This window comes from Ranitomeya variabilis, chromosome 1 (assembly GCF_051348905.1).
Source record: "Ranitomeya variabilis isolate aRanVar5 chromosome 1, aRanVar5.hap1, whole genome shotgun sequence".
Lineage (NCBI taxonomy): Eukaryota > Metazoa > Chordata > Amphibia > Anura > Dendrobatidae > Ranitomeya > Ranitomeya variabilis.
The window spans coordinates 269,736,062-269,760,552 of record NC_135232.1 but is presented as its reverse complement, the minus strand read 5'-3'; the positions used below and the strand labels follow the sequence as shown (position 1 = coordinate 269,760,552).

The following is a 24,491-nucleotide window of genomic DNA, read 5'->3' as shown; positions in this document are numbered from 1 at the left end:
GGCCGCGGGATGCCGCGCGTGCGCAGATGGATATCGCGGCGGCCATTTTCCTGAAGCCGCGGCCAGCAGAGCGCCGCGGCAAGCAGAGCGCCGCTTCTGCGCACGCGCGGCCAAAGGAAGATGGCCGCGCCCACCGATCACCAATGCAATAACGGACACCGCGCTCTTTGAAATCCCCTGGCAGAGGATTCGGGACCTTGGGCATGCGCACACCACTACGCCACCAACGGAAAACTAAACAAGATCTGGGGGAAGACAACGCCCATCTGACCAGACTAGCCTGATTGACAGGCGAAAACGGAGACTTTGCAAAGGTATTTCGGCAACTTAGGTGGGTAATAAACGCATAACAAACACTCTAATGTAACGCCCACCTCTGCCCCTATTTAACGCTATTTTTATCCCATCTTCCAAAAACGTGGTGACAGGTTCCCTTTAACTGTGGCTCCTCCTGTGCAGTATACACCCCTGGACGGCATCAGCCTTCTCCAGTTTTGTGCAAAAGCATTAGGAGGAATGTAACATCAATAACATAGCCATGCCTATAAGAAGGCCACTATGTACGAGCTCAAAGAACAATATGAGAACTCAACAGTAACAACGGCCCGTAAAGGGCAACAGGGTGGGAGCTGTGTCCCCCAATTAGAGGCTAAGAGAATGAGATTTTACGGTGATTACACAAAAATCTCCTTTACTCTGTCGCCTCATTGGGGGACACCGGACCATGGGACGTCCTAAAGCAGTCCCTGGGTGGGAAGCAATGGACGAATATTGTGCAGACAGGCCCCTATACTTAGGGCACCGCCGCCTGCAGAACACATCTACCCAGACTCGCATCCGCTGAGGACTGGGTATGAACCCTGTAGTGTTTAGTAAACGTGTGTAGGCTAGTCCAAGTGGCCGCCTTACACACTTGTTGTGCCGAATGGCCCAGGAGGCCCCTACCGCCCGTGTAGAGTGTGTTGTAATACCGGCTGGAAGAGGAGAATTCTTAAAGCGGTAGGCCTCTTGTATGGTGGATTTGATCCACCTGGCAAGGGTAGCTTTGGAAGCCGGCAGACCCTTGTGGCCGCCTTCCGGAAGGAGGAAAAGAGAATCAGACCTCCGGAAGGACGCAGTCCTAGACACGTATATACGCAATGCCCTGACGAGGTCAAGCGTATGCAGAGCCTTCTCCACTCTATGAACCGGAACCGGACAAAGGGATGGTAGTGAAATTTCCTCATTGAGGTGGAAGTTGGACACAACCTTCGGAAGGAAGGATGGGACCGTACGAAGAACTACCTTGTCCTGGTGAAAAGCCAGGAAGGGCCGTCTGCAGGGGAGTGCTGTCAGTTCAAACACCCTGCGTAGCAAGGTGATTGCCACCAGGGAAACCACCTTCTGGGAGAGAAGGCGGAGCGGGACCTCCTTAAGGGGTTCGAAGGGTGGTTCCTGCAATGCTGTCAGGACCAGGTTGAGGTCCCACGTTTCTAGTGGTCGTCTGTAGGGGGGAACCAATCGGGAAACCCCCTGAAGAAAAGTCCTTACTTGCGGCTTGGTAGCAATGCGCCTTTGAAAAAGCACTGAGAGGGCTGACACCTGGCTCTTAAGCGAACCTAATGACAGCTTGGCCTCCAGACCCGATTAGAGAAAACCAAGTACTTTGGGTAGGGAATAAGGGAGTGGGGTCTGGCCACAAGATTCGCACCAGTTAAAGAAAGCTTTCCAGGTATGGTAATAAATCTTGGCAGAGGCTGGCTTCCGTGCCCTGATCATGGTTCTAATGACATCCGGCAAGAGCCCTGCCTGGGTTAGAACCCAGGTCTCAAGGGCCACGCCGTCAAATTGAGAGCCCCTGAGTTCTGGTGGTAGAAAGGGCCTTGTGATAGAAGATCGTGGCGGACGGGGAGACGCCAGGGGGCGTCTGCTGTAAGTTGTACGATGTCGGCGTACCATGTACGTCTGGGCCAGTCCGGTGCAATTAGGATGGTTGGAACTCCCTCACCGCTCTGGATATCAGGGGGAGAGGTGGAAAAATATACAGAAGCTGGAACTGAGTCCAGTCCTGAATCAGGGCATCTGCTCCGAGCGACTGCGGATCGTGTGTTCTGGCCATGAAGTTGGATACCTTGGCATTGAAGTGGGATGCCATTAGGTCCACGTCCAGAGTCCCCCAGCGATGGCAGATCTGGCGAAAAATTTCGGGATGGAGAGACCACTCTCCCGAGTCCATTCCTTGTAGGCGGAGGACGTCGGCTTCCCAGTTGTCCACACCCGGTATGTGGACCGCAGAGAGCACCGACCTTGTGTCTTCCGCCCAGTGGAGGATGTGTGTCACTTCTCGCATCGCCTGGGTACTGCGGGTCCCTCCTTGGTTGGTCACATCTGGCACAGCCGTGGCATTGTCCGACTGTAATCTAATGTGTGAGGCTGCCAGTAAGCGACGGAAGGCTCTCAATGCCAGGAGGATGGCACGAATTTCCATGATGTTGATGGGCATGGTCGCTTCCACCGGTGACAACTTGCCCTGTGGTGTAGGTGCACCGCACCCCAACCCGTCAGGCTCGCATCGGTGGTCAGGACCTTCCGTTGACCTGTGAGAAAGGATTTCCCCGTTACTAGCGAGGTTAGCTTGAGCCACCAGTGCAGGGTCCTCCTGGTTGACGACGTTAGCTGGAACGCCCTGTCGAGAGAAAAAGGATTCCTGTCCCAGGACTTGAAAATGGCTAGTTGGAGAGGCCTGAGTGAAACTGGGCAAATGGGACCACTTCTATTGCTGCTGCCATCCTGCCGAGGACTCATGGCAAACCGGAGAGATCGGGGGGGTTGCGGAGGAGGGTGCGAACTCCTAGGCGGAGAGCCAGTGCCTTGTCCTTGGGAAGGAGCACCAGACCCCTGGAGGTGTCGTATAGCATTCCCAGGAAGGTCAGACACTGATTCTGGGTTGGCGATGACTTTTGTAGGTTGTCTAACCAGCCCATGCGACTCAGTGTCGATTGTGATTGAGACACTGAGCTCGCAGTCCTTGAAGGTGGAAGCTTTGATGAGATCGTCCAGGTATGGAACGACTACTATGCCTCTGGAGTGCAGGACATCCATGGTGGCTGCCCTGACCTTGGTAAACACTCTGGGAGCCGTGGCGAGTCCGAACGGGAGAGCCACGAACTGGCAGTGGTCATGGTCGATTGCGAACCTGAGAAATCTCTGATAAGCGGGTGCAAATCGGGATATGCAGGTATGCATCTTGTATGTCTATGGAGGCGAGATATTCTCCCTTCTCCATGGACGCAATGATGGACCGAAGGGACTCCATGCGGAAGTGACGAACCCGTACATATTTGTGGAGTTGTTTTAGGTCCAATATGGGCCGTACGCTGCCTCCTTTCTTGGGGACTACGAATAGATTAGAGTAGAACCCTCCGAAGCGCTCGGCCGCGGGAACCGGTACTACGACTTCTGCTTGAAGAAGCGAGGAAAAAGCCTGGTGGAAGGCACGAGCCTTGGCTGGCGGTTTTGGGGGGGACAGAGGAAGAATCGGTCCGGTGGGTTGGAGGTGAAGTCTATTTTGTATCCGGAAGACACTAGTTCCCTGACCCACCTGTCTTCTGTAATAGGCAGCCAGACTTGATGAAAGAGCAAAAGTCGGCTGCCTACTGGTGGGATGTCTTCCGGAGTCCGTGAGTCATGATGAGGAGAAAAAGTGTGAGGTTTTCCTCCTTTGGGCTTTGACTGGCCTGCTTTTGACTGTCAGGTCTTGTCCGACCTTTGCCTCGACTGAGTTGTCCCTGCGTGGGGAACGGTTAAGATTTTAGCTGGACACGAGACGGATCAGCCCGAAGAATTCCGAAAGGATTGGAATCGGGTTTGGTTACGCTTCTTGTAAGTGCGTTTAGGTTTCAGTTGAGGGAGAGAGGTACTCTTACCCCCGGTGGCATTGGATATCATTGTGTCCAACTTTTCACTGAAAAGTCGCCCACTGAGATACGGGAGGTGCGTGAGGGACTTCTTTGAGGCTGTGTCCGATTTCCATTCGCGCAGCCAGAGGATACGCCGAATTGTGATGGCGTTTGATGCCATCTCCACTACACCCCTGGCTGAATCCAGAGCTGCATGAAGCATGTAATCTGCTACAACTGCTATTTAAACCGCTTGGTCCGACAGCTCAGGAGTGGATGCTTGGAAGCCAGCATGTAAATTTTTGGGCCCAAGCCAGGATGGCCTTGGCAGCCCAAACTGAAGCGAACGCGGGAGCCAGGGAGGCCCCTGCAGCCTCGAAAATTGAATGAGCCATGCGTTCTACCTGCCGGTCTGCTGCATCCCTGAGGGTTGAGCTACCTGGCAGTGAAAGGAGGGTCTGTAGCTAGTCTAGCGACTGGGGGATCCACTTCGGGTGGATCTGTCCATTCTTTGGTGTCCTTCTGCGGGAAGGGGTACCTCGCCTCCAGATATTTGCGATTCAGCGAACTTCTCAGGCTGTGAGAGCTGCATTTTAAGGATCGACTTAAACTCTGGGTGGTTAGAGAAGACCTTAGGTGGATTCAGAACTCCTTCAAAAGGAAATCTTGTGTTCTGCGGCCTCCGGGGGCGGATCAGAAATGTCCAGCACCCGATGGAAGGAAGAGATAACGTCCTCAACTAGCGCTGTATTGCTAGGGGGAATTGGGATCAGAGACCCCCCCGTTTCGTTGTCGGAGTCACAGATGCCTTCCGAATCTTGTGTATCGCTGAGGCATCCCCTGGTGGGTGAACTGGGGCGGAGGTCTTCTCTTGTCGGGGATCACTGCGGAGTTCTGCATTGTCTGTCCCTGCTTGGGGACGGTCTAGGTGATCTGGAACTACGGTGTGTCTCCCTAGAGGGGGATGACCGTGTGCTATGGGATGACGCAGATGAATGTGACCTGTGGGTCCGCTTATGTCCTGACCTAGACATGGATGTGCCTGGGACGTCATGTCCCTGAGTCAAGCTCTCCCTTTGCTGGGTAATGTTCAAAGCCGAGACATGACCCTGCAGTGGAGGTTAGGTTATCTATAGACTGCGTCATAGATTGCGACATTAGAGTAGCTCAATCCGGCGTGGCATTAGACACCAAAGCATTGGTGGGGCTTCTTGGGGCTCTGACAGTAGTCTGGATACAGTCCCGGCAGTGCGGGTACGTGCTGCCACTGGGGAGAGTGGTTCTGCAGGCTGTGCAGAATGCATAAAGGCAGTCCTGCCCGGTTTTCTTGGACCTTGAGCCCGGCATAGTGCGCGAGAGGGGCTGTGCAGAGGAACCTATAGGGGGTCTTATAGGAAGAAGAAATCACAGCCGAGTAAGAACCCCAGCTGTGATCTTACCCCACCAGTTTGCCCCTAGGTCCAGCGCCGAAGTTCCATAGTCCTGTGCCCCCCGGAGACTGCCTGGACGCCAGGAGATGCAAGGTTAATCTTGTCCTGCAGCAGAAATGGCAGCCGAGGAGAAGAAAGGGGGGCGGAGAGCGGAGTTTAACCCCTTCATGACCCAGCCTATTTTGGCCTTAATGACCTTGCCGTTTTTTGCAATTCTGACCAGTGTCCCTTTATGAGGTAACTCAGGAACGCTTCAACGGATCCTAGCGATTCTGAGATTGTTTTTTTCGTGACATATTGGGCTTCATGTTAGTGGTAAATTTAGGTCGATAATTTCTGAGTTTATTTGAGAAAAAAAACGGAAATTTGGCGAAAATTTCGCAATTTTCACATTTTAAATTTTTATTCTGTTAAACCAGAGAGTTATGTGACACAAAATAGTTAATAAATAACGTTTCCCACATGTCTACTTTACATCAGCACAATTTTGGAAACAAATTTTTTTTTTGCTAGGAAGTTATAAGGGTTAAAATTTGACCAGTGATTTCTCATTTTTACAACAAAATTTACAAAACCATTTTTTTTAGGGACCACCTCACATTTGAAGTCATTTTGAGGGTTCTATATGGCTGAAAATACCCAAAAGTGACACCATTCTAAAAACTGCACCCCTCAAGGTGCTCAAAACCACATTCAAGAAGTTTATTAACCCTTCAGGTGTTTCACAGCAGCAGAAGCAACATGGAAGTAAAAAATGAACATTTAACTTTTTAGTCACAAAAATGATCTTTTAGCAACAATTTTTTTATTTTCCCAAGGGTAAAAGGAGAAACTGGACCACGGACGTTGTTGTCCAATTTGTCCTGAGTACGTTGATACCTCATATGTGGGGGTAAACCACTGTTTGGGCGCACGGCAGGGCTCGGAAGGGAAGGAGCGCCATTTGACTTTTTGAATGAAAAATTGGCTCCAATCTTTAGCGGACACCATGTCGCGTTTGGAGAGCCCCCGTGTGCCTAAACATTGGAGCTCCCCTACAAGTGACCCCATTTTGGAAACTAGACCCCCCAAGGAACTTATCTAGATGTGTGGTGAGCACTTTGAACCCCCAAGTGCTTCACAGAAGTTTATAACGCAGAGCCATGAAAATAAAATATAATTTTTCTTTTCTCAAAAATGATTTTTTAGCCCACAATTTTTTATTTTCCCAAGGGTAACAGGAGACATTGGACCCCAAAAGTTGTTGTCCAGTTTCTCCTGAGTACGCTGATACCCCATATGTGGGGGTAAACCACTGTTTTGACACACGTCGGGGTTCGGAAGGGAAGTAGTGATGTTTTGAAATGCTGACTTTGATGGAATGCTCTGCGGGCGTCAGGTTGCGTTTGCAGAGCCCCTGATGTGCCTAAACAGTAGGAACTCCCCACAAGTGACTCCATTTTGGAAACGAGACCCCCAAGGGAACTTATCTAGATGTGTGGTGAGCACTTTGAACCCCCAAGTGCTTCACAGAAGTTTATAACGCAGAGCCATGAAAATAATAAGTGTGTTTCCTTTCCTCAAAAATATTTTTTTAGCCCAGAATTTTTTATTTTTGCAAGAGTAACAGGAGAAATTGGACCCCAACAGTTGTTGACCAAGTTTCTCCTGAGTACGCTGATACCCCATATGTGGGGGTAAACCACTGTTTGGGCATATGCCGGGGCTCGGAAGGGAAGTAGTGACGTTTTGGAATGCCGACTTTGATGGAATGGTCTGCGGGCATCATGTTACGTTTGCAGAGCCCCTGATATGCCTAAACAGTAGAAACCCCCCACAAGTGACCCCATTTTGGAAACTAGACCCCCCAAGGAACTTATCTAGATGTGTGGTGAGCACGTTCAACCCCCAAGTGCTTCACAGAAGTTTACAACGCAGAGCCCTGAAAATAAAAAATCTTTTTTCTTTCCTCAAAAAAGATGTTTTAGCAAGCAATTTTTTTATTTTCACAAGGGTAACAGGAGAAATTGGGCCCCAATATTTGTTGCCCAGTTTGTTGTGAGTGTGCTGGTACCCCATATGTGGGGGTAAACCACTGTTTGGGCACACGTCAGGGCTCGGAAGGGAAGTAGTGACATTTGAAATGCAGACTTTGATGGAATGGTCTGCGGGCGTCACGTTGCATTTGCAGAGCCCCTGATGTGCCTAAACAGTAGAAACACCCCACAAGTGACCCCATTTTGGAAACTAGACCCCCGGAGGAACTTATCTAGATGTGTGGTGAGCACTTTCAACCCCCAAGTACGTCACAGAAGTTTATAACGCAGAGCCGTGAAAATAAAAAATAATTGTTCTTTCCTCCAAAATTATGTTTTAGCAAGTAATTTTTTATTTTTGCAAGGGTAACAGGAGAAATTGGACCCCAACAGTTGTTGCCCAGTTTGTCCTGAGTACGCTGGTACCCCAAATGTGGGGGTAAACCACTGTTTGGGCGCACGTCGGGGCTTGGAAGGGAGGGAGCACCATTTGACTTTTTGAACGCAAGATTGGCTGGAATCAATGGTGGCGCCATGTTGCCTTTGGAGACCCCTGATGTGCCCAAACAGTGGAAACCCCTCAATTCTAACTTCAACACTAACCCCAACACACCCCTAATCCTAATTCCAACTGTAGCCATAACCCTAATCACAACCCTAACCCCAACACACCCGTAACCCTAATTCCAACCCTAATCCTAACCCTAATCCCAACCCTAACCCTAACCCCAACCCTAACCACAACTGTAACCCCAACACACCCCTAACCCTATCCGTAACCCTAACCACAAGCTTAATCTTAACCCTATTTCCAACCCTAGCCCTAATTCCAACCCTAACCCTAAGGCTATGTGCCCACGTTGCGGATTCGTGTGAGATTTTTCCGCACGATTTTTGAAAAATCTGCAGGTAAAAGGCACTGCGTTTTACCTGCGGATTTACAGCAGATTTCCAGTGTTTTTTTGTGCGGATTTCACCTGCGGATTCCTATTGAGGAACAGGTGTAAAACGCTGCGGAATCCTCACAAAGAATGGACATGCTGCGGAAAATACAACGCAGCGTTTCTGCACGGAATTTTCCGCACCATGGGCACAGCGGATTTGGTTTTCCATAGGTGTACATGGTACTGTAAACCTGATGGAAAACTGCTACGAATTCGCAGCGGCCAATCCGCTGCGGATCCGCGGCCAATCCACTGCGGATCCGCGGCGAAAACCGCACTGTGTGCACATGCCATAACCCTAACCCTACCCCTAGTTCTAACCCTAGTTCTAACCCTAACCCTAGTGGAAAAAGAAAAAAAAAATATTTTCTTTATTTTATTATTGTCCCTACCTATGGGGGTGATAAAGGGGGGGTTTATTTATTATTTTTTTATTTTGATCGCTGTGGTAGGTTCTTTGTAATGAATCTGCCGGCCGATTCGGCGGGCGCACTGCGCATGCGCCCGCCATTTTGGAAGATGGCGGCGCCCAGGGAGAAGACGGACCGACTTCGGGAGGCTCGGTAAGTATGAGGGGGTGGTGGGGGGGTGGATCGGAGCACAGGGTGGGGGATCGGAGGACGGGGGGAGCGGACAGGAGCACGGGGGAGCGGACAGGGGGACGGAGGGGGGTACCGGACAGAACGAAGGACTGGGGAGGAGATCGGGGGCGGTGGGGGGGGGGGGGGGGGGGGCAGAACATGATTTCCAGCCATGGCAGATGCTATTGCAGCATCGGCCATGGCTGGATTGCAATATTTCACCATTTTCATAGGTGAAATATTGCAAATTGCTCTGATTGGCTGTTGCACTTTCAACAGCCAAACAGCCACGTGGGGGCAAAGCCACCCCCCCTGGGCTGAAGTACAACTCCCCCTCTCCCTGCAGATTGGGTGAAATAGGAGTTAACCCTTTCACCCGATCTGCAGGGACGCGATCATTCCATGACGCATACGCTGCGTCACAGGTCGGATTGGCACAGACTTTCATGACGCAGCGTATGCGTCAAAGGTCGGGAAGGGGTTATATAAAAAAAAAAAAAAAAAAAAAAAAAAGGGTGGCAGGGCTGTGTAAAAAATGCGCCCTTTCAGTCTCGATCCGCCCCCTCTATGACACTGTAAAGTGTCATATTTGTCAGCCGGGGGGCGGGCCGGGGGGCAGAAACAAGGCGGCGGCCTCGGCTAGGCTGATGTCCAAGAGGGCTCCACGCCGGCGCGGAAGTCCGGGAGTGGATCGGAACCGAAACCTCCCGGATTTGAAAAGCAGGATAGCGGTAAGTGGTGGGGGGGGGGGGTGGGCTGAAGGGGCCATCTCGACTTCAACCGGGCACCCTATAATAGGGGCAGAGGAAGGAGCCATGCCGGGAGTCTCGCAGGAGACCCACTTTTCTTCATCTGTAATCCCGTTGTGGAAAAACATGGGGAGTACGAAATTTTAGGTGTGCCTCCTATGCGACACTAAGCAAAAACTGGAGAAGGCCAACGCCGTCCAGGGGTGTATACTGCAGAGCAGGAGCCATGGTTAATCTTTTTCAGATTATGCATAGTGTCGCCTCCTAGTGGACAGCAGCATAACACCCATGGTCCTGTGTCCCCCAATGAGGCGACAGAGTAAACTACACTACATTTGTTACTGCAGGTATTTGCTAATATTACTACACCTTTAAGTTACTGTAGACTTTACAACTCCTTCCTTACATTCTAAAATGGTGTTAGCCATGATTTGCACCTATTGTGTCCCCCCATTTCCTTGTAGATTGTAAGCTCGCGAGCAGGGACCTCACTCCTAATGTCACTGTTTAAATTGTCTTAACTTGTATTGAATTTGTCTGTCTTAACTTGTATTGAATTTGTCTGTATAAGTCCCCGCTTAATTGTAAAGTGCTGCGGAATATGTTGGCGCTATATAAAGATTATTATTATTATTATGATAAGGTGTCAGAAGTAACGGAGGAATGGCACAACGCCAAGATCCAACATAAAATTCCCCAGAAATTTTATTTCATAGTGAATTCAAGTACTTACTACAGCTCGCAAGTCAGAAGAGCCGGCGGCTCCTATGTAATCCAGAGCCTGTGACATAGTAAGAAGAGTTTCTATACATAGAAATACAGGTCCTAGGATATCAAAACTCACCCAACTTGCATATGAGATGCACAGTTCCATTATTACTGCAATGGGAAGGATCTAAGTTGATCAAAAATTTAGAGTGTAGTTTTGCAACCTCCCCCTGGAGAACATTCGGAATAGTTTGTCTCTCGTCATCTTCATATTTTCTCTTTCGGGGAATGACTGTTTGGGCTCTAAAATGACAACATCCCTCCATCAGACATTTTCTAGAACATATAAACTGGATTAAACTGCCCTACGATCTTGTGAAGACATCAAGTAATGAGTACATATTGTAAAATAATGATTAAATAGCAGAAATGTGTAGAGGCAATTGCTGCCTACTTAGACATTGCATGTCATTGGTTCAGTAGTGTCAGTCAGGGGTGCACTAACTTACGTGATGGGCTGCCCATGGATAGCAGTCATTGCTGGTACAAATGTCCGGTACAACGAGTGGTTAAATACAGGTGATCTAATATTTGCCAGGACTGCATCCAATAATGGTTGACACAGATATTGCTGCTTTGTGGAAGGAACAGTCGGAGGAGGTGGCGTTGTCTAGAGGTAAAAGACCAGACTAAATTTCAGTAATTTCAGTGGACCATCATTAAAAATTTAAGGGAACCTGTCAGCAGATTCATGCTGCCCAAACAGGCAGAATGAGTCAGAGCCTGACTACACAATAACAGCCAGGCGTTGCAGAGAAAAGTTATGTTTTTTATGGTGAGGACAAAAATCTCTTTTCTCGGTAGTCTTCAATCAAGGATACAGAATTGTGGGATAGTCTGCTGTCACCTTGCACTTATTACATTCTAAATGAAAATTGGCTCCTACCCAGCAGGTTATACCTCACCTGCTAGTCTCAAGCTCCCTCCGTTTAGTGAGGAAACAGTAGGAGAAACAAAAAAAACAAAAAACATTAAAGCAATTGTAAAAATAATTCAATTACACCCCAAGAGAGGGAAACAAATGCATGCCCAACCGGGCAACTGAGGGTGGGTGCTGTGTCCCCCAAGGAAGACTACTGAAGAAAAACAAAACAAACAGATTTTACAATACCAAAAATCTTAGTTTCTCAGCCACTTCATTGGGGGACACAGAACCATGGGACGTCTGAAAGCTGTCCCTGGGGTGGGACAAATAAATATACTGTTACTACCAGATTCTCCACTTTTGCTCAGGCCGAAGCAAGACAAACTGCGGCCTACAAAATCTTCCTGCCAAGACTTACAGTGTACACACCTTTGCTTCTTCGGATGTAAAACCTGGAGAAGGCATGTACCAATGGCTAAGTAGATGCTTTACAGAGTTGAAGGACTGATGCATGGTGGTGAACTGCCCAGGAAAACTCAAGCATCTTGAGATACACCTTATAGTCATGAATGATGGCCGTTCTAATCCAATGAGCAACAGTAGCCCAAGAGGCGGCGAGGCCCCTGCGATGCCGTCTGTTGTGACAAAAAAGGATAAACAGAACTTCTAAAATGGGGCAATGGCTGATAAGCAACACCATACCCCCAGACAACACCTAATTTATGCAGAGCCTTCTCAGTCGGATGAGAAGGTGCACAGCAAAACGCTGATCCTGGTGGAGAAAAAAAAAAAAAAAAAGAGAAGTTCAACAAGGAAAAGCCGCAAGCTCAGATAGATAGAGGTGATGGCCATTAGAAAAGATACCTTATAAAGATGAAGAGCAGAAATCTGAGGGTCTCAAAAAGATAGAGATTGAAGAGCCTCTAAGACTAGGATAAGGTCCCACGGATCTGGAAAAGCGGTTTGAAGGGAGAGGGACGGGCAGGTGGGGTAGCAAGCGCTAGACCACCCTCTGAAGAAAGGTCCTGACCTGAGGGACTAGAGGGCATAGCTCTGAAATAAAGCCAACGCAGATGCCTGTCACTTGAGAGAACTAGGCACCAAACCTGACTCCAACCGTGACTGCAAGAAGGCGAGCAGTACAGGCAGAGAGTGACACTGGAGAAATTCCAAGAGACTGACTTCAGCGAAAGTAGGTTTTCCAAGTGTGGTGATCGATGTGCAGCGAGGAGGAAAACCGCACCCCAATCATCGTTTGGATGACAGATTCTGACAAACCGGCTGACCTCAGAATCGTGACTTTCACAGCCCTGGCGTTAAATTGAGCAACTAAATTGTGGTAGAAGAACAGACCCCAAGACAGAAGCTCTGAACGGTGAAGCAAGAGTTCAAAGAACCACCGCCAAAAGGTTGATCACATTAGCGTACCAGGCCCTTCAAGGACAGTCTGATGCAATAACTGGAATCTCCTCTACCTTGACTACGTTTTCTGCTGAGACTTCTCAAAGGAGGAAATGGGTAAAAAAAAAAAAAAAAAAAAAAAAAAAAAAGGGAGAACTAGGACTTGCTAATGACTCAACTGCGTCTGCCTGAGAATCCTGAGATCTTGCGACGAATCTTGGTACCTTGTGGTTTAATCTGGATGCCAACAGATCTACATCTGGTGTGCCCTACCGACGGCAAATCTATGTGAACACCTTTGGGTGAAGAGCCCATTCTACGGCCTCTATGTGCTGGAGGCTTAAAGTCTGCCGCCCAGTTGTCCACTCCGGGTAGATGAACCGCCAAGATCAGAGGAACATTGTCCTCTGCCCCATTTCAGTATCTCCACATCCCTCGACAGTTATATAGGCCACAGCTGTGGCATTGTATGATTGGATCCTAATGGGCAATCCTAGTACCAGGTGTTGCCGATGTAGAAGAGGCAGACGGATGGCTCTGAGCTCCAATACATTGATCAGAAGGAGTGACTGTTCCAGGATCCTAGAACTGACAAGTGGTGGAACATGGCCCCTCCCCATCCGATAAAAAAGGCATTTGTGGTCAGAACCTGCCACTGGATGGGATGGAAGGAGCAATCCCGGATTAATAGGGACTACGTCAACCACAACCTAAGAGTGGCAATAGCAAAGTGGAAGGAGGACTGGACAGTCTAGAAATTGTTAGCAGACGTCAAAACAGTGTGTTATGTAGGGGCCTTGAATGAAATTGTGCAAACGGGACTGCCTCGAACATTGCTACCACTTACCCCAAGAATCTCATCCCTCAACTTATCGTGATCCTAGTTGACTGCAAAGTGAATAAATCACTGATGAGCCAGAAAGATACATGAAGATAGACATTCAGGATGCCTATAGGGGACAGAAACTCTCCGGCCTCCATGGAAGCTGCAACTGACCGCAGCGACGCCATCCTCAAGTGACACAGCCGCACCCATTTGTTCAGCAATCTTAGATCCAGAATGAGTCTTACTGAACCATATTTTTGAGGGATGACAAAATAGGTTTGAGTAGAATGCTCATTACTCCTGCTTGAAGCAGGGATGCCATGGCTTGATCGAAACTGAAAAACTGGGTAATATATATCTCTCGCTAGCTCTAGCTCACGGAAAAGCGACAAACTATCCTGTACCCAGAAGAGACGACTTCTGATTCAAAATCGCTGACTGACCCACAACCATGCCTCTCTGAAGAGGAGGAGGCAGCCACTCACTCAGGGAAGAATCCCCAAGTGGGAGGGGCCACCCTTCAGATGTCATCTCCTCTACAGCCTCTGTAACCAGAGGGCTACCCACCCAAAACAGAGGGAATGCCCGGCAGGAGTAGATTTAAAAGTATGGTCTCCTTGACCTCTGCAAGACTCTGGGTCTGACCTGATGCCCAAAACCCACTGGAATTGGAAACTGTTGAAAAGGGTGAAATTGCAAAGCCCCCAATCTTTGAAATGGACGGCTGGGCCTGGCGAAGCAGGGTGTCCAATTTAGTACAGAACTGGCACAACAACTGGCAGGGTAAACCTCTAAGATTTCTTCTAGACCAAATCTCTCCATACTTTGAGCCATAAGACCGGACGAATGGCCACACAATTGCTTCCTGCCTGGGCAGATCATTCAGCCGCATCTAATGATGCCGAACATAAATATCTGCCTGCACGATCTGATCTGCAGTATCTGCTACTTCCACCTTCTGGTAACCAGCCAGGATACTGCACCACAAATGTTTTGCTAAAGCAGTAACTGCCTTGGATAACCTGGTTGCAATGAAAGCAAGGCAAAGGGCAAAGCCTGCTCCTTTAAAAAGGTGGACTTGGAGAGCCCACAGACTCAATGTGTCTAAGAGCCACCATTTCAGAAACAGGTAAGGTAGTTGTCCTACATAGGAAAGGTACAGGCTTATCTACCACAGACGCAGTGGATCAGGATGCCACCAACCCTGCTGGAAACTGGCATAACACCTCCATATGACTGCGTTTCTGAAAATGCCTGTCAGGGTGTTCCCATGCCTTCTGTAGGACTTACCCAAAATCCTCATGTTAGAAAGAGAAAGCCACACGCCAACCTCTCCTAAAGAAACCCGTTTCAGCGGAGGGCGGGGGTCATCTGACATCACCCCTAAACAGCCAACACCAGGCTTTCCACCATCTCCCTTAACGTCCCCATCTGATAAACCCACAGACTCTGAGCTGGAACTAGAGTCAGAGCGTTGGGGAGTGTACTTCCCGAGAAGGTGAGAAAGATCTTGGATGTCTTCTCTGAGAGGGAGACCTGGAAAATTAGGTAAAGTGAGGCCGCTTGGATCTTGGCTGAATCCAGCAATACTGGTGCAGGAGTGTCCGACGCAGCGCGATGGTTGGAGCTCCCGAGGCAGCACAGCAACCAATGGCAAACGCTCCACAACAGTAACCAGAGTTCTACTGACTGGACTAGATCACAAGCAGACAAAGACGCAACAGGGATACACTCACCTGTCCTGAAGACCCAAAATCCAATCTTCACCGCGTTCCAACACGTGCGCCATGTTGGGCAGCACCTAGCTGGCTTATGTACCACTACCCCAGTGCCTGACCACCAACAGTGACAAGGTACTCTGGTCTGGCCATACAGACTCTACAATTACAGCTTATACTCTCCATCACTGCGTGGGTAAAACAGAGTGCACAATTACACCCTGTCACACTGAAGACTATCCAAAAAAACAAACAAAACAAACAACCAAAAAAAGACATTAAACGTCCAAGACAGGCCTTGCCTTTAACGGACACTACACAAAAACACCAAACTGAGGGAGCCTGAGGCTAGCAAGGGAGCTGTCTGCTGGGGAGGAGCAAATTTTAATTTAGTATGTAATCGTGTCAGTCTCTAGGTGGCAGCAGACTATTCCACGGTTCTCTGCGTCATCCAATGAAGCTGACAAGAAATGTAGTTTGAAGAGTTGGCCAGTGACCATAGCCAGAGACAACATTACTCGTCTCCTTCCTGTACCACTCTTGAAGATTGACAGGGTTCTCCCATGTATACCTAGGGAGAGACGCGTCAATCATCTGTAACAGTTGGGAAAAGTCACGAGTACGTAAAAGGACTAGTCTGGTCTCGCTACCTTTGAACGCTGGAGCATTTCAGAGAAAAATATACCTGGCTGCAATCGTGCAGTCATGATCTGATTCATACTGCACATGGCAAGTAATTTGATTATGCATTCAGGTCTTTTTAAAACTCACTTTTCTTATATTAATTGATCTTTTGGTCACAAGATAACCAATATTACAAGAGGATTTTAAAAATCAAAAACAAAAAAAGGAATAGTGGGAGACATCGCTTACCACAATCATGTCATTCTTTAGCTTTTCTAGAGCAATTTCACATTTCTGTAAGGTCTGCAAGGGGCACCTTCATTAGGAAAAAACAAATGTAAAATACAGAAAAATGAAGGTCCTGAAAAAGTATTTCTTGGAAGTCCACATGCTCGTACCTCTTTGATGGATCAGTCAGAATATCCAATAGGCTCTTCATTTTACTTAGATCTGTCTTGCGATCTGAAAGTTCACATGGTCAGAGTGAATTATATTAAGGAATATTTGAACCACTGAAATGAATGTACCAGGTTCCGTACACATGTACTTATCAAACAGCGCTATTGTAAAGTTTAGGTGCTCACCTTCATTCTTATCAATCTTGTTAATCATACGCCGTAATGGCTCTATATATTTGGAAAGCTGTTTCAGTTTCTCTAGGTACTGCTGTTCATCTGACTGGCTGGTGCTTGCAGGACTCATTACAGAGTTTGGATTGCCTAAATGATCATATATAAAAAAAAAAAAAAAAAAAAAAAAATTCTATATATGAACATCACCCCACCAAAATAATAAAAGTTATGTCTTAAAGAATAAGAAAAAACAAAAGCCGTCTATATGGGCAAGTAGGTGATAGAATGCGGAATAGAATGAAACCTTGGCATCTGTGATCCAATGTCTCATAACAGAAATCCATGTTTTTCTTACATGTAAATGAGCTGTTCAGGACTGAGCCAGACACTGATCTTCATGAGAATCCAGAGCTCATTATAAATGACAGGGGGCATTACCAGTGTCATTGGTAACGCCTGCTCTGACATCTTCAGGTTCCATCTCACATGAACACACGATTGCAAAAGAATACAGCAGAGCTGTGACAGCTGCAGACGATAATGTGTTTGTTATGAGACAATGTTCAGTTCTACTGTTCTGTGTTATTTACATGTCTCACACTGGTAAGGCCTTTTTAATTTAAAACTAGATGGTGGCCTGATTCTAACGCATCAGGTATTCTAGAATATGTATGTAGTTTCTGAAGTTTTCAGAATAATGCAATTTATACACGGGATTCGGCCGGCCGCGACCAATTAGCGAAGTGTGGTTCAAATTCCGCACCAATTCGCGGGCGGACGTCACCAATCAGTGAAGTCAGGGCCGGCTCCAGGTTTTGGAGGGCCCCGGGTGAAAGTCTGTGGGCCCTCCTCTTTAACACATACCACGATTCATAATGCACAGATACAGCAGAGAAATATAGCACAGCCCACGTAGTCCACGTAGTCCACAACACAGCCCACGTAGTCCACAACACAGCCCACGTAGTCCACAACACAGCCCACGTAGTCCACAACACAGCCCACGTAGTCCACAACACAGCCCACGTAGTCCACAACACAGCCCACGTAGTCCACAACACAGCCCACGTAGTCCACAACACAGCCCACGTAGTCCACAACACAGCCCACGTAGTCCACAACACAGCCCACGTAGTCCACAACACAGCCCACGTAGTCCACAACACAGCCCACGTAGTCCACAACACAGCCCACGTAGTCCACAACACAGCCCACGTAGTCCACAACACAGCCCACGTAGTCCACAACACAGCCCACGTAGTCCACAACACAGCCCACGTAGTCCACAACACAGCCCACGTAGTCCACAACACAGCCCACGTAGTCCACAACACAGCCCACGTAGTCCACAACACAGCCCACGTAGTCCACAACACAGCCCACGTAGTCCACAACACAGCCCACGTAGTCCACAACACAGCCCACGTAGTCCACAACACAGCCCACGTAGTCCACAACACAGCCCACGTAGTCCACAACACAGCCCACGTAGTCCACAACACAGCCCACGTAGTCCACAACACAGCCCACGTAGTCCACAACACAGCCCACGTAGTCCACAACACAGCCCACGTAGTCCACAACACAGCCCACGTAGTCCACAACACAGCCCACGTAGTCCACAACACAGCCCACGTAGTCCACAACACAGCCCACGTAGTCCACAACACAGCCCACGTAGTCCACAACACAGCCCACGTAGTCCACAACACAGCCCACGTAGTCCACAACACAGCCCACGTAGTCCACAACACAGCCCACGTAGTCCACAACACAGCCCACGTAGTCCACAACACAGCCCACGTAGTCCACAACACAGCCCACGTAGTCCACAACACAGCCCACGTAGTCCACAACACAGCCCACGTAGTCCACAACACAGCCCACGTAGTCCACAACACAGCCCACGTAGTCCACAACACAGCCCACGTAGTCCACAACACAGCCCACGCAGTCCATAACACAGCCCACGCAGTCCATAACACAGCCCACGCAGTCCATAACACAGCCCACGCAGTCCATAACACAGCCCACGCAGTCCATAACACAGCCCACGTAGTCCATAACAGCCCACGTAGTCCATAACAGCCCACGTAGTCCATAACACAGCCCACGTAGTCCATAACACAGCCCACGTAGTCCATAACACAGCCCACGTAGTCCATAACACAGCCCACGTAGTCCATAACACAGCCCACGTAGTCCATAACACAGCCCACGTAGTCCATAACACAGCCTACGTAGTCCATAACAGAGCCCACGTAGTCCATAACAGAGCCCACGTAGTATATAGCAAAGTGGGCACCATATTCCTGTTAAAAACAAGAATTAAAATAAAAAATATAGTTATATACTCACCCTCCGTCGGCCCCCCGGTTCCAGCCCAGGCGTTTACTGATGCTCCTTGCAACGCTCCGGTCCCAAGAGTGCATTGCGGTCTCGCGAGATGATGACGTAGCGGTCTCGCGAGACCGCTACGTCATCATCTCGCGAGACTGCAATGCATGGACTGGTCACTGAAGCGTCGCGAGGAGCGGGAAAGGCCTGGGCTGGATGTGGGGGGCCGACCGAAGGCGAGTATATATATATAATGATTTTTTATTTTTTATTATTTTTAACATTAGATCTTTTTTACTATGGATGCTGCATAGGCAGCATCAATAGTAAAAAGTTGGTCACACAGGGTTAGTAGCAGCGTTAACAGAGAGTGTTACACCGCGGCATAACGCGGTCCGTTAAGGCTGCCATTAACCTTGTGTGAGGGCTGACTGGAGGGGAGTAGGGAGCGGCCATTTTGCTGCCGTATTGTGCCCGTCGCTGATTGGTTGTGGTCGTTTTTCCGCGACCAATCAGCGACTTGGGATTTCCGTGACAGACAGACAGACGGAAGTGACCCTTAGACAATTATATAGTAGATAAGCCCTGGAGGCAGATCCTCAGGGAGATCCATGTCCATTATACAGGCCTGAAAAAGCTCATTAACATTATATTAAAAATAAAAAAATAAAAAGAGGGAAAAAAATTACATGGAATCTTTCGAATAAGACAAAGGTATCATGTCGTTATTCAGCTTCCTATGACCTACATGCCCATATAGACTGCTGAGAAGGGTTGATTCTACTGAAAGATTCCCTTTAAATCATTTTGGAGTTTGTTACATACTGTGATACACAAGAGGCATCTTCCAGCCCCGCCAACCCTTGTCAGCACAAAATGCCTGCTCAAATCAAGCACAGGTATTTGGTGCACCCTTGGCAAGGTCAAACAGTTCACCTTCCCACCGACTTGTATTTCCATCCATCTCCTTCTCCATTTTGACAGCTCTGTCTTATAGAGCCTGAGATTAGCGGAGATAGATGGAAAACATGTAGCTGTCAGGGAAGCACTGACTCATCTTCGCCCTCCTGTAAAACCAAGACTGAGATGATGCATGGTTGGCCATGGCAATAGTGAACAGCGTGTCTGTACAGGTCATTTTGCGCTAACAGAATCCCTTTAAAGTGAAAGCCATTTAGACATACAGTGCCCTTTTTATCATCCAATCCTGCTTAGATATATCCAAAACACAGCAAAGAGCTTAAAGCTGCATCTTCACCATATGACATATCTACAGGGGTTGCATACAGTCCAGGTAGATACAAATATGTTGCTGTATACGCCAGCAGCAAGGGCTGTAGAAATAAAAAAAGAAAAAAAAAGTTAATCCAGGTATTGCAACACTTACCTGGAGTATTGAGGGGCCCTGGAGAAGGCACACTGAAATTCTGTGGGGTTCTGGCAGAAGCTGGGCTTTGAGAGGGCTGTGGGGATGGACTGGGCATGAAGCTTGGTGAGGGTGCTGTACCTGAGCTGGAAAACCAAAGCAACAAATATGAGATCATCTCATCACAAGCAAATCCATCGAAAATCCGTTCTGCGGAGTACTGACAGTGCTGCATTAATGTAGGTGTAAACTGCGTTTTACCTATCTCAGTGGGGAAGGGGGGAGGGGTGGGGCCCTTTGAAATATAGTCAAACTATAGGCAACATAAAAAAAATAAAAATAACTGACTAGGAGCTACAGAACTCATTGTACATGCTGGAGTCAGACGCTCCCGATTCATGAAGAGGTGTATGACTCTTCATGAGTCGGGAATGGACGAGTGGCATACACCTGTGTGCCCATGCTTTGCCAAAAACCTTACATCAGCCCCTGCTGAAGATTAGTGGCATAGCGAATGCCGCCACTCAACATACATATAACAAAATGGAGGCGAAAATCAGAGTGATGCATAAGTTCTGCGACTTTTCAAAGCTTTTACACCAGAATACTGGACTAAAAGCTTTGATGGATCAGGACCTACATCTGCATAGAAATGGGAATAAAGAGCAGATGTTAGCTCACTGAATTCTACACATACAGTTAGGGCCGAAAGTGTTATCCTTGAAATAGTTCCAGAAAATTATTGCAATTACCGTATATACACGAGTATAAGCCGAGATTTTCAGCCCACTTTTTTGGGCTGAAAGTTCCCCCTCTCGGCTTATACTCGAGTCATACCCAGGGGTGGGCAGGGGAGGAGGAGCTGTCTAATAATACTCACCTGCTCCTGGCGCAGTCCCCGCTTCCCGGCGCTGCAGTTTCTTCCTGTAGTGAGCGGTCACATGGTACCGCTTATTACAGTAATGAATATGCGGCTCCACCTCCCATATGGGAGGTGCCGCATATTCATTACTGTAATAAGCGGTAACGGTGACCGCTCACTACAGGAAGAAAATGCGGCGCCGGGGAACAGACAGGCAGCGACGGCGCCAGGAGCAGGTAAGTATGGCGAGGGCAGTGCGCGATATTTACCGGCTCCTCGTTCCACCGTCGGCGCCGCTGTGTCTTCCGCAGTGACGCGATTAGTGCACGCCGCCCTCTTCCTGAACATCGGTGCAGAGGACGGGAAGACACAGCGGCGGTCAGCGGTGGAACGGGGAGCAGGTGACTATAGCAAGTGCCGGGGGCCGGAGAGGTGAGTATGTAATTTTTTTTTTATTTTTTAAATCGCAGCAACAGCATATGGGGCAAATATCTGTATGGAGCATCTTATGTGGCCATGTGCAGCATTACATGGGTGCAAATATCTGTATGGGGCATCTGTATGGGGCCATGTGCAGCATGATATGGGGGCAAATATCTGTATGGGGCATCTTATGTGGCCATGTGCAGCATGATATGGGGGCAAATATCTGTATGGGGCCATGTGCAGCATGATATGGGGGCAAATATCTGTATGGAGCATCTTATGGGGCCATAATCCACATTTGTGCAGCATTATATGGGGCATATTTTGATATTTTAATATGGAGCATCTTATGGAGCCCATCATGAACTATATGGAGCATTATATGGGGCTCCTGATTCAATATGGATATTCAAAAACACAACCTACTGATGTCTCAATTAATTTTAACTTTTATTGGTATCTATTTTTATTTTTGAAATTTACCAGTAGCTGCTGCATTTTCCACCCTAGGCTTATACTCGAGTCATTAAGTTTTCCCAGTTTTTTGTGGCAAAATTAGGGGGGGGTCGGCTTATACTCGAGTATATATGGTACATGTTTATTGTGCTCGTGAGCAAGTGCATGTGGTGCTGGGCAAATTTGAAAATTTAATGCAACCCCAAAAATGGGCAGAACAAAATTGTTGGCACCGTCAACTTAATATTTGGTTGCACACACTTTGGAAAAAATAAATGCAATCACTTCCTATAACCATGAACAAGCTTCTTACACCTCTCATCTGGAATTTTGGACCAATCTTTTGCAAACTGCTGCAGGTCTCATATTTGAAAGGAGTCTTCACCAAACAGCAATTTTAAGATCTCTCCACAGGTGTTAAATGAGATTTAGACCCAGACTCATTGCTAGCCACTGAAGAATTCTCCAGGGCATTGTTTCCATCCATTTCTGGGTGCTTCTCGAAGTAGGTTTGAGGCCATTATCCCGCTGGAAGGCCCATGACCTAGGAAGCAAACCCAGCTTTCTGACACTGGGTAGTATATAGAGACTCAAAATCCTTTGGTAATCTTCAGATTTCATAATGCATTGCATGCAGTCACATCTTTGCACCTCCAACATATTTGACTGTAGAAACGGTGTTCTTTTCTTTGCAGGCCTCATTCAGTTTTTGGTAAACACTAGAATGATGTGCTTTACCAAAAAGCTTTATCTAGGTTTCATCCGTTTACAAGACGCTTTCCCTGAAGGATTTTGGCTTAAATACATTTTTGGCAAACTGCAGTCTAGCTTTTTTATGTCAGTCAGCAGTGGGGTCCTCCTGGGTCTCCTACTACAGTATTTCATTCCATTCAAATGTCAGAGTTTGCACTGACACTGATGCACCCCGAGCCTGCAGGACAGCTTGAGGTTTTTTGCTTTGTTTTTTTTAAACGTTATTTCGGCTGCTTATCTACCATATGGACTATCCTGCGTGGCAACATTTTATTTTTTAGAGATGAGCGAGTTTGATCGGGTCCCACCTTATTCAGCAAGCTATAGCGCTTACCGAATAAGCTGCAGAGGGAACCTGGACACCTGGAACCTGGACAGCTGCACGTGTCGCAGCTGTGTCACAGTCACAACACATGCATGGAGAGCCCAACACAGAGGCTCTCCATGCATATGTTGTGACACATTCAACTGATCAGCCACCTCGCTCCATGTATACGGGTGCCCTCTGCAACTTATTCGGTAAGCGCTATAGCTTGCCGAATAAGGAGGAACCCGCTCAAATGCGCTCATCTCTACTCATTTTCTCTGCCATCCAAATCCAGGGAGATTAGCTACTGTGATATGGGTTGTAAACTTCATTATGATGTCCACTGTGGACAATGGAACAAGAACTCTAGACATGGACTTGTAACCTCGAGATTGATGAAAAATATCAACAATTTAGGGTCCCAAATCCTCAGACAGTTCTTTCCTCTTTCTGTTCCCCACGCTTAGTGTGACACACAAAGATTCAGTCAGCTTATCCCCTTTTTATCTGGTTTCAGCTGTGATTTTCATATTGCTCATGCCTGTTACTTGCTACATGTAAGTTTTACCGAGCATCACATACTTGAAACAAAGTTGTTCACCCATAATTTTGTAAAGGTGGCAATTTTGTCCAGCCCATTTTTTGGGTTGTGTGAAATTATGCCCAATTTGCATTTTTTCGCAGTTATTTTATGCTGTTCCAATACACACAAAGGAAATAAACATGAACAAGGGAAAAAAAGGGAATATTCTACTACTAAGGGCTTCAGCCAGTATGAACTTTTTTTTTTATCCTATGCCATGCATGTCCAAATTTTTAATCTGGATGGAATAAAGATTTAAATTTTACTTTTTGGAGGCAGATCCTAACGCATTTATTACCAGTGGCCAACTGTTACTGGATCCACGTCCATCTAATGAGAGCAGCCAAACAACTTATTGCACGGTGAGGCTTTTCCTTTTCTATTTGGAAATAAACATATGTATAACAAAATATGTGTAACTGCAATAGTTTTGTGGGAGAAATACTTCAATTTAAGGAACAATTTCAAGGGTGCCAACACTTTCGGCCATGACTGTACACCGCATTGTCAGAACACAACCAACAGCTCATGTAAACTGTACAGAAATAAAGGAAACAAAAAAGCCTGGAATGTTCTCTGCTGCTGAACATTACATCTATACACTAGGTCCTCATTTACTGTGGAATAGGCAGGTCTCGAAAATGGACAGTGTAGCCAGTATTGTTAATTGTTACAGAGGCAATGACAGTGCATAAAAAAGGGGGCCATGTAAAGGAGTTATGGGTATACGCATTGCTGTACGAAAACCATAAAGAGGAGATGCGCACCTGACATTGGAGTTGGGCTGAGACATTGGCTGTGAGGGTTGTGGGGACGGCTGAGGAGGCGGTGGCATGGACTGTGGCGTCTGTACCTGCTGTACAGGCGATGGTGACGACATTAAAGGGATGGTACTTTGATTTACCTGAAATGGAAATTACAATTGGAATTAAAAAGGGACACCAGAAAAAAAGCATCAATGAAAGAAGAGAGTAGTAGCTTGTGTGCGCAACATTAGTTCCTGGACCTGCAGAGATATTTAGTGTTGGAA

The 24,491-nt window shown here is 47.7% G+C and overlaps 1 protein-coding gene across 4 annotated transcripts in view; it reads right to left on the bottom strand.

Annotated features, from left to right (window-relative positions):
* MED15 (mediator complex subunit 15) overlaps window positions 1–24,491 on the bottom strand; it is an 89,704-nt gene that overhangs the window by 12,118 nt on the left and 53,095 nt on the right. For all 4 annotated transcript variants that reach the window (XM_077293524.1, XM_077293514.1, XM_077293531.1 and 1 more), the window contains 7 exons: window positions 24,229–24,365; window positions 20,096–20,220; window positions 16,384–16,518; window positions 16,198–16,261; window positions 16,049–16,115; window positions 10,815–10,975; window positions 10,442–10,608 (listed from right to left, as the gene is read on the bottom strand). In XM_077293524.1, coding sequence (XP_077149639.1) covers window positions 10,442–10,608; window positions 10,815–10,975; window positions 16,049–16,115; window positions 16,198–16,261; window positions 16,384–16,518; window positions 20,096–20,220; window positions 24,229–24,365 — 856 coding nt within the window. The remainder of the gene's footprint in view (window positions 1–10,441; window positions 10,609–10,814; window positions 10,976–16,048; window positions 16,116–16,197; window positions 16,262–16,383; window positions 16,519–20,095; window positions 20,221–24,228; window positions 24,366–24,491) is intronic.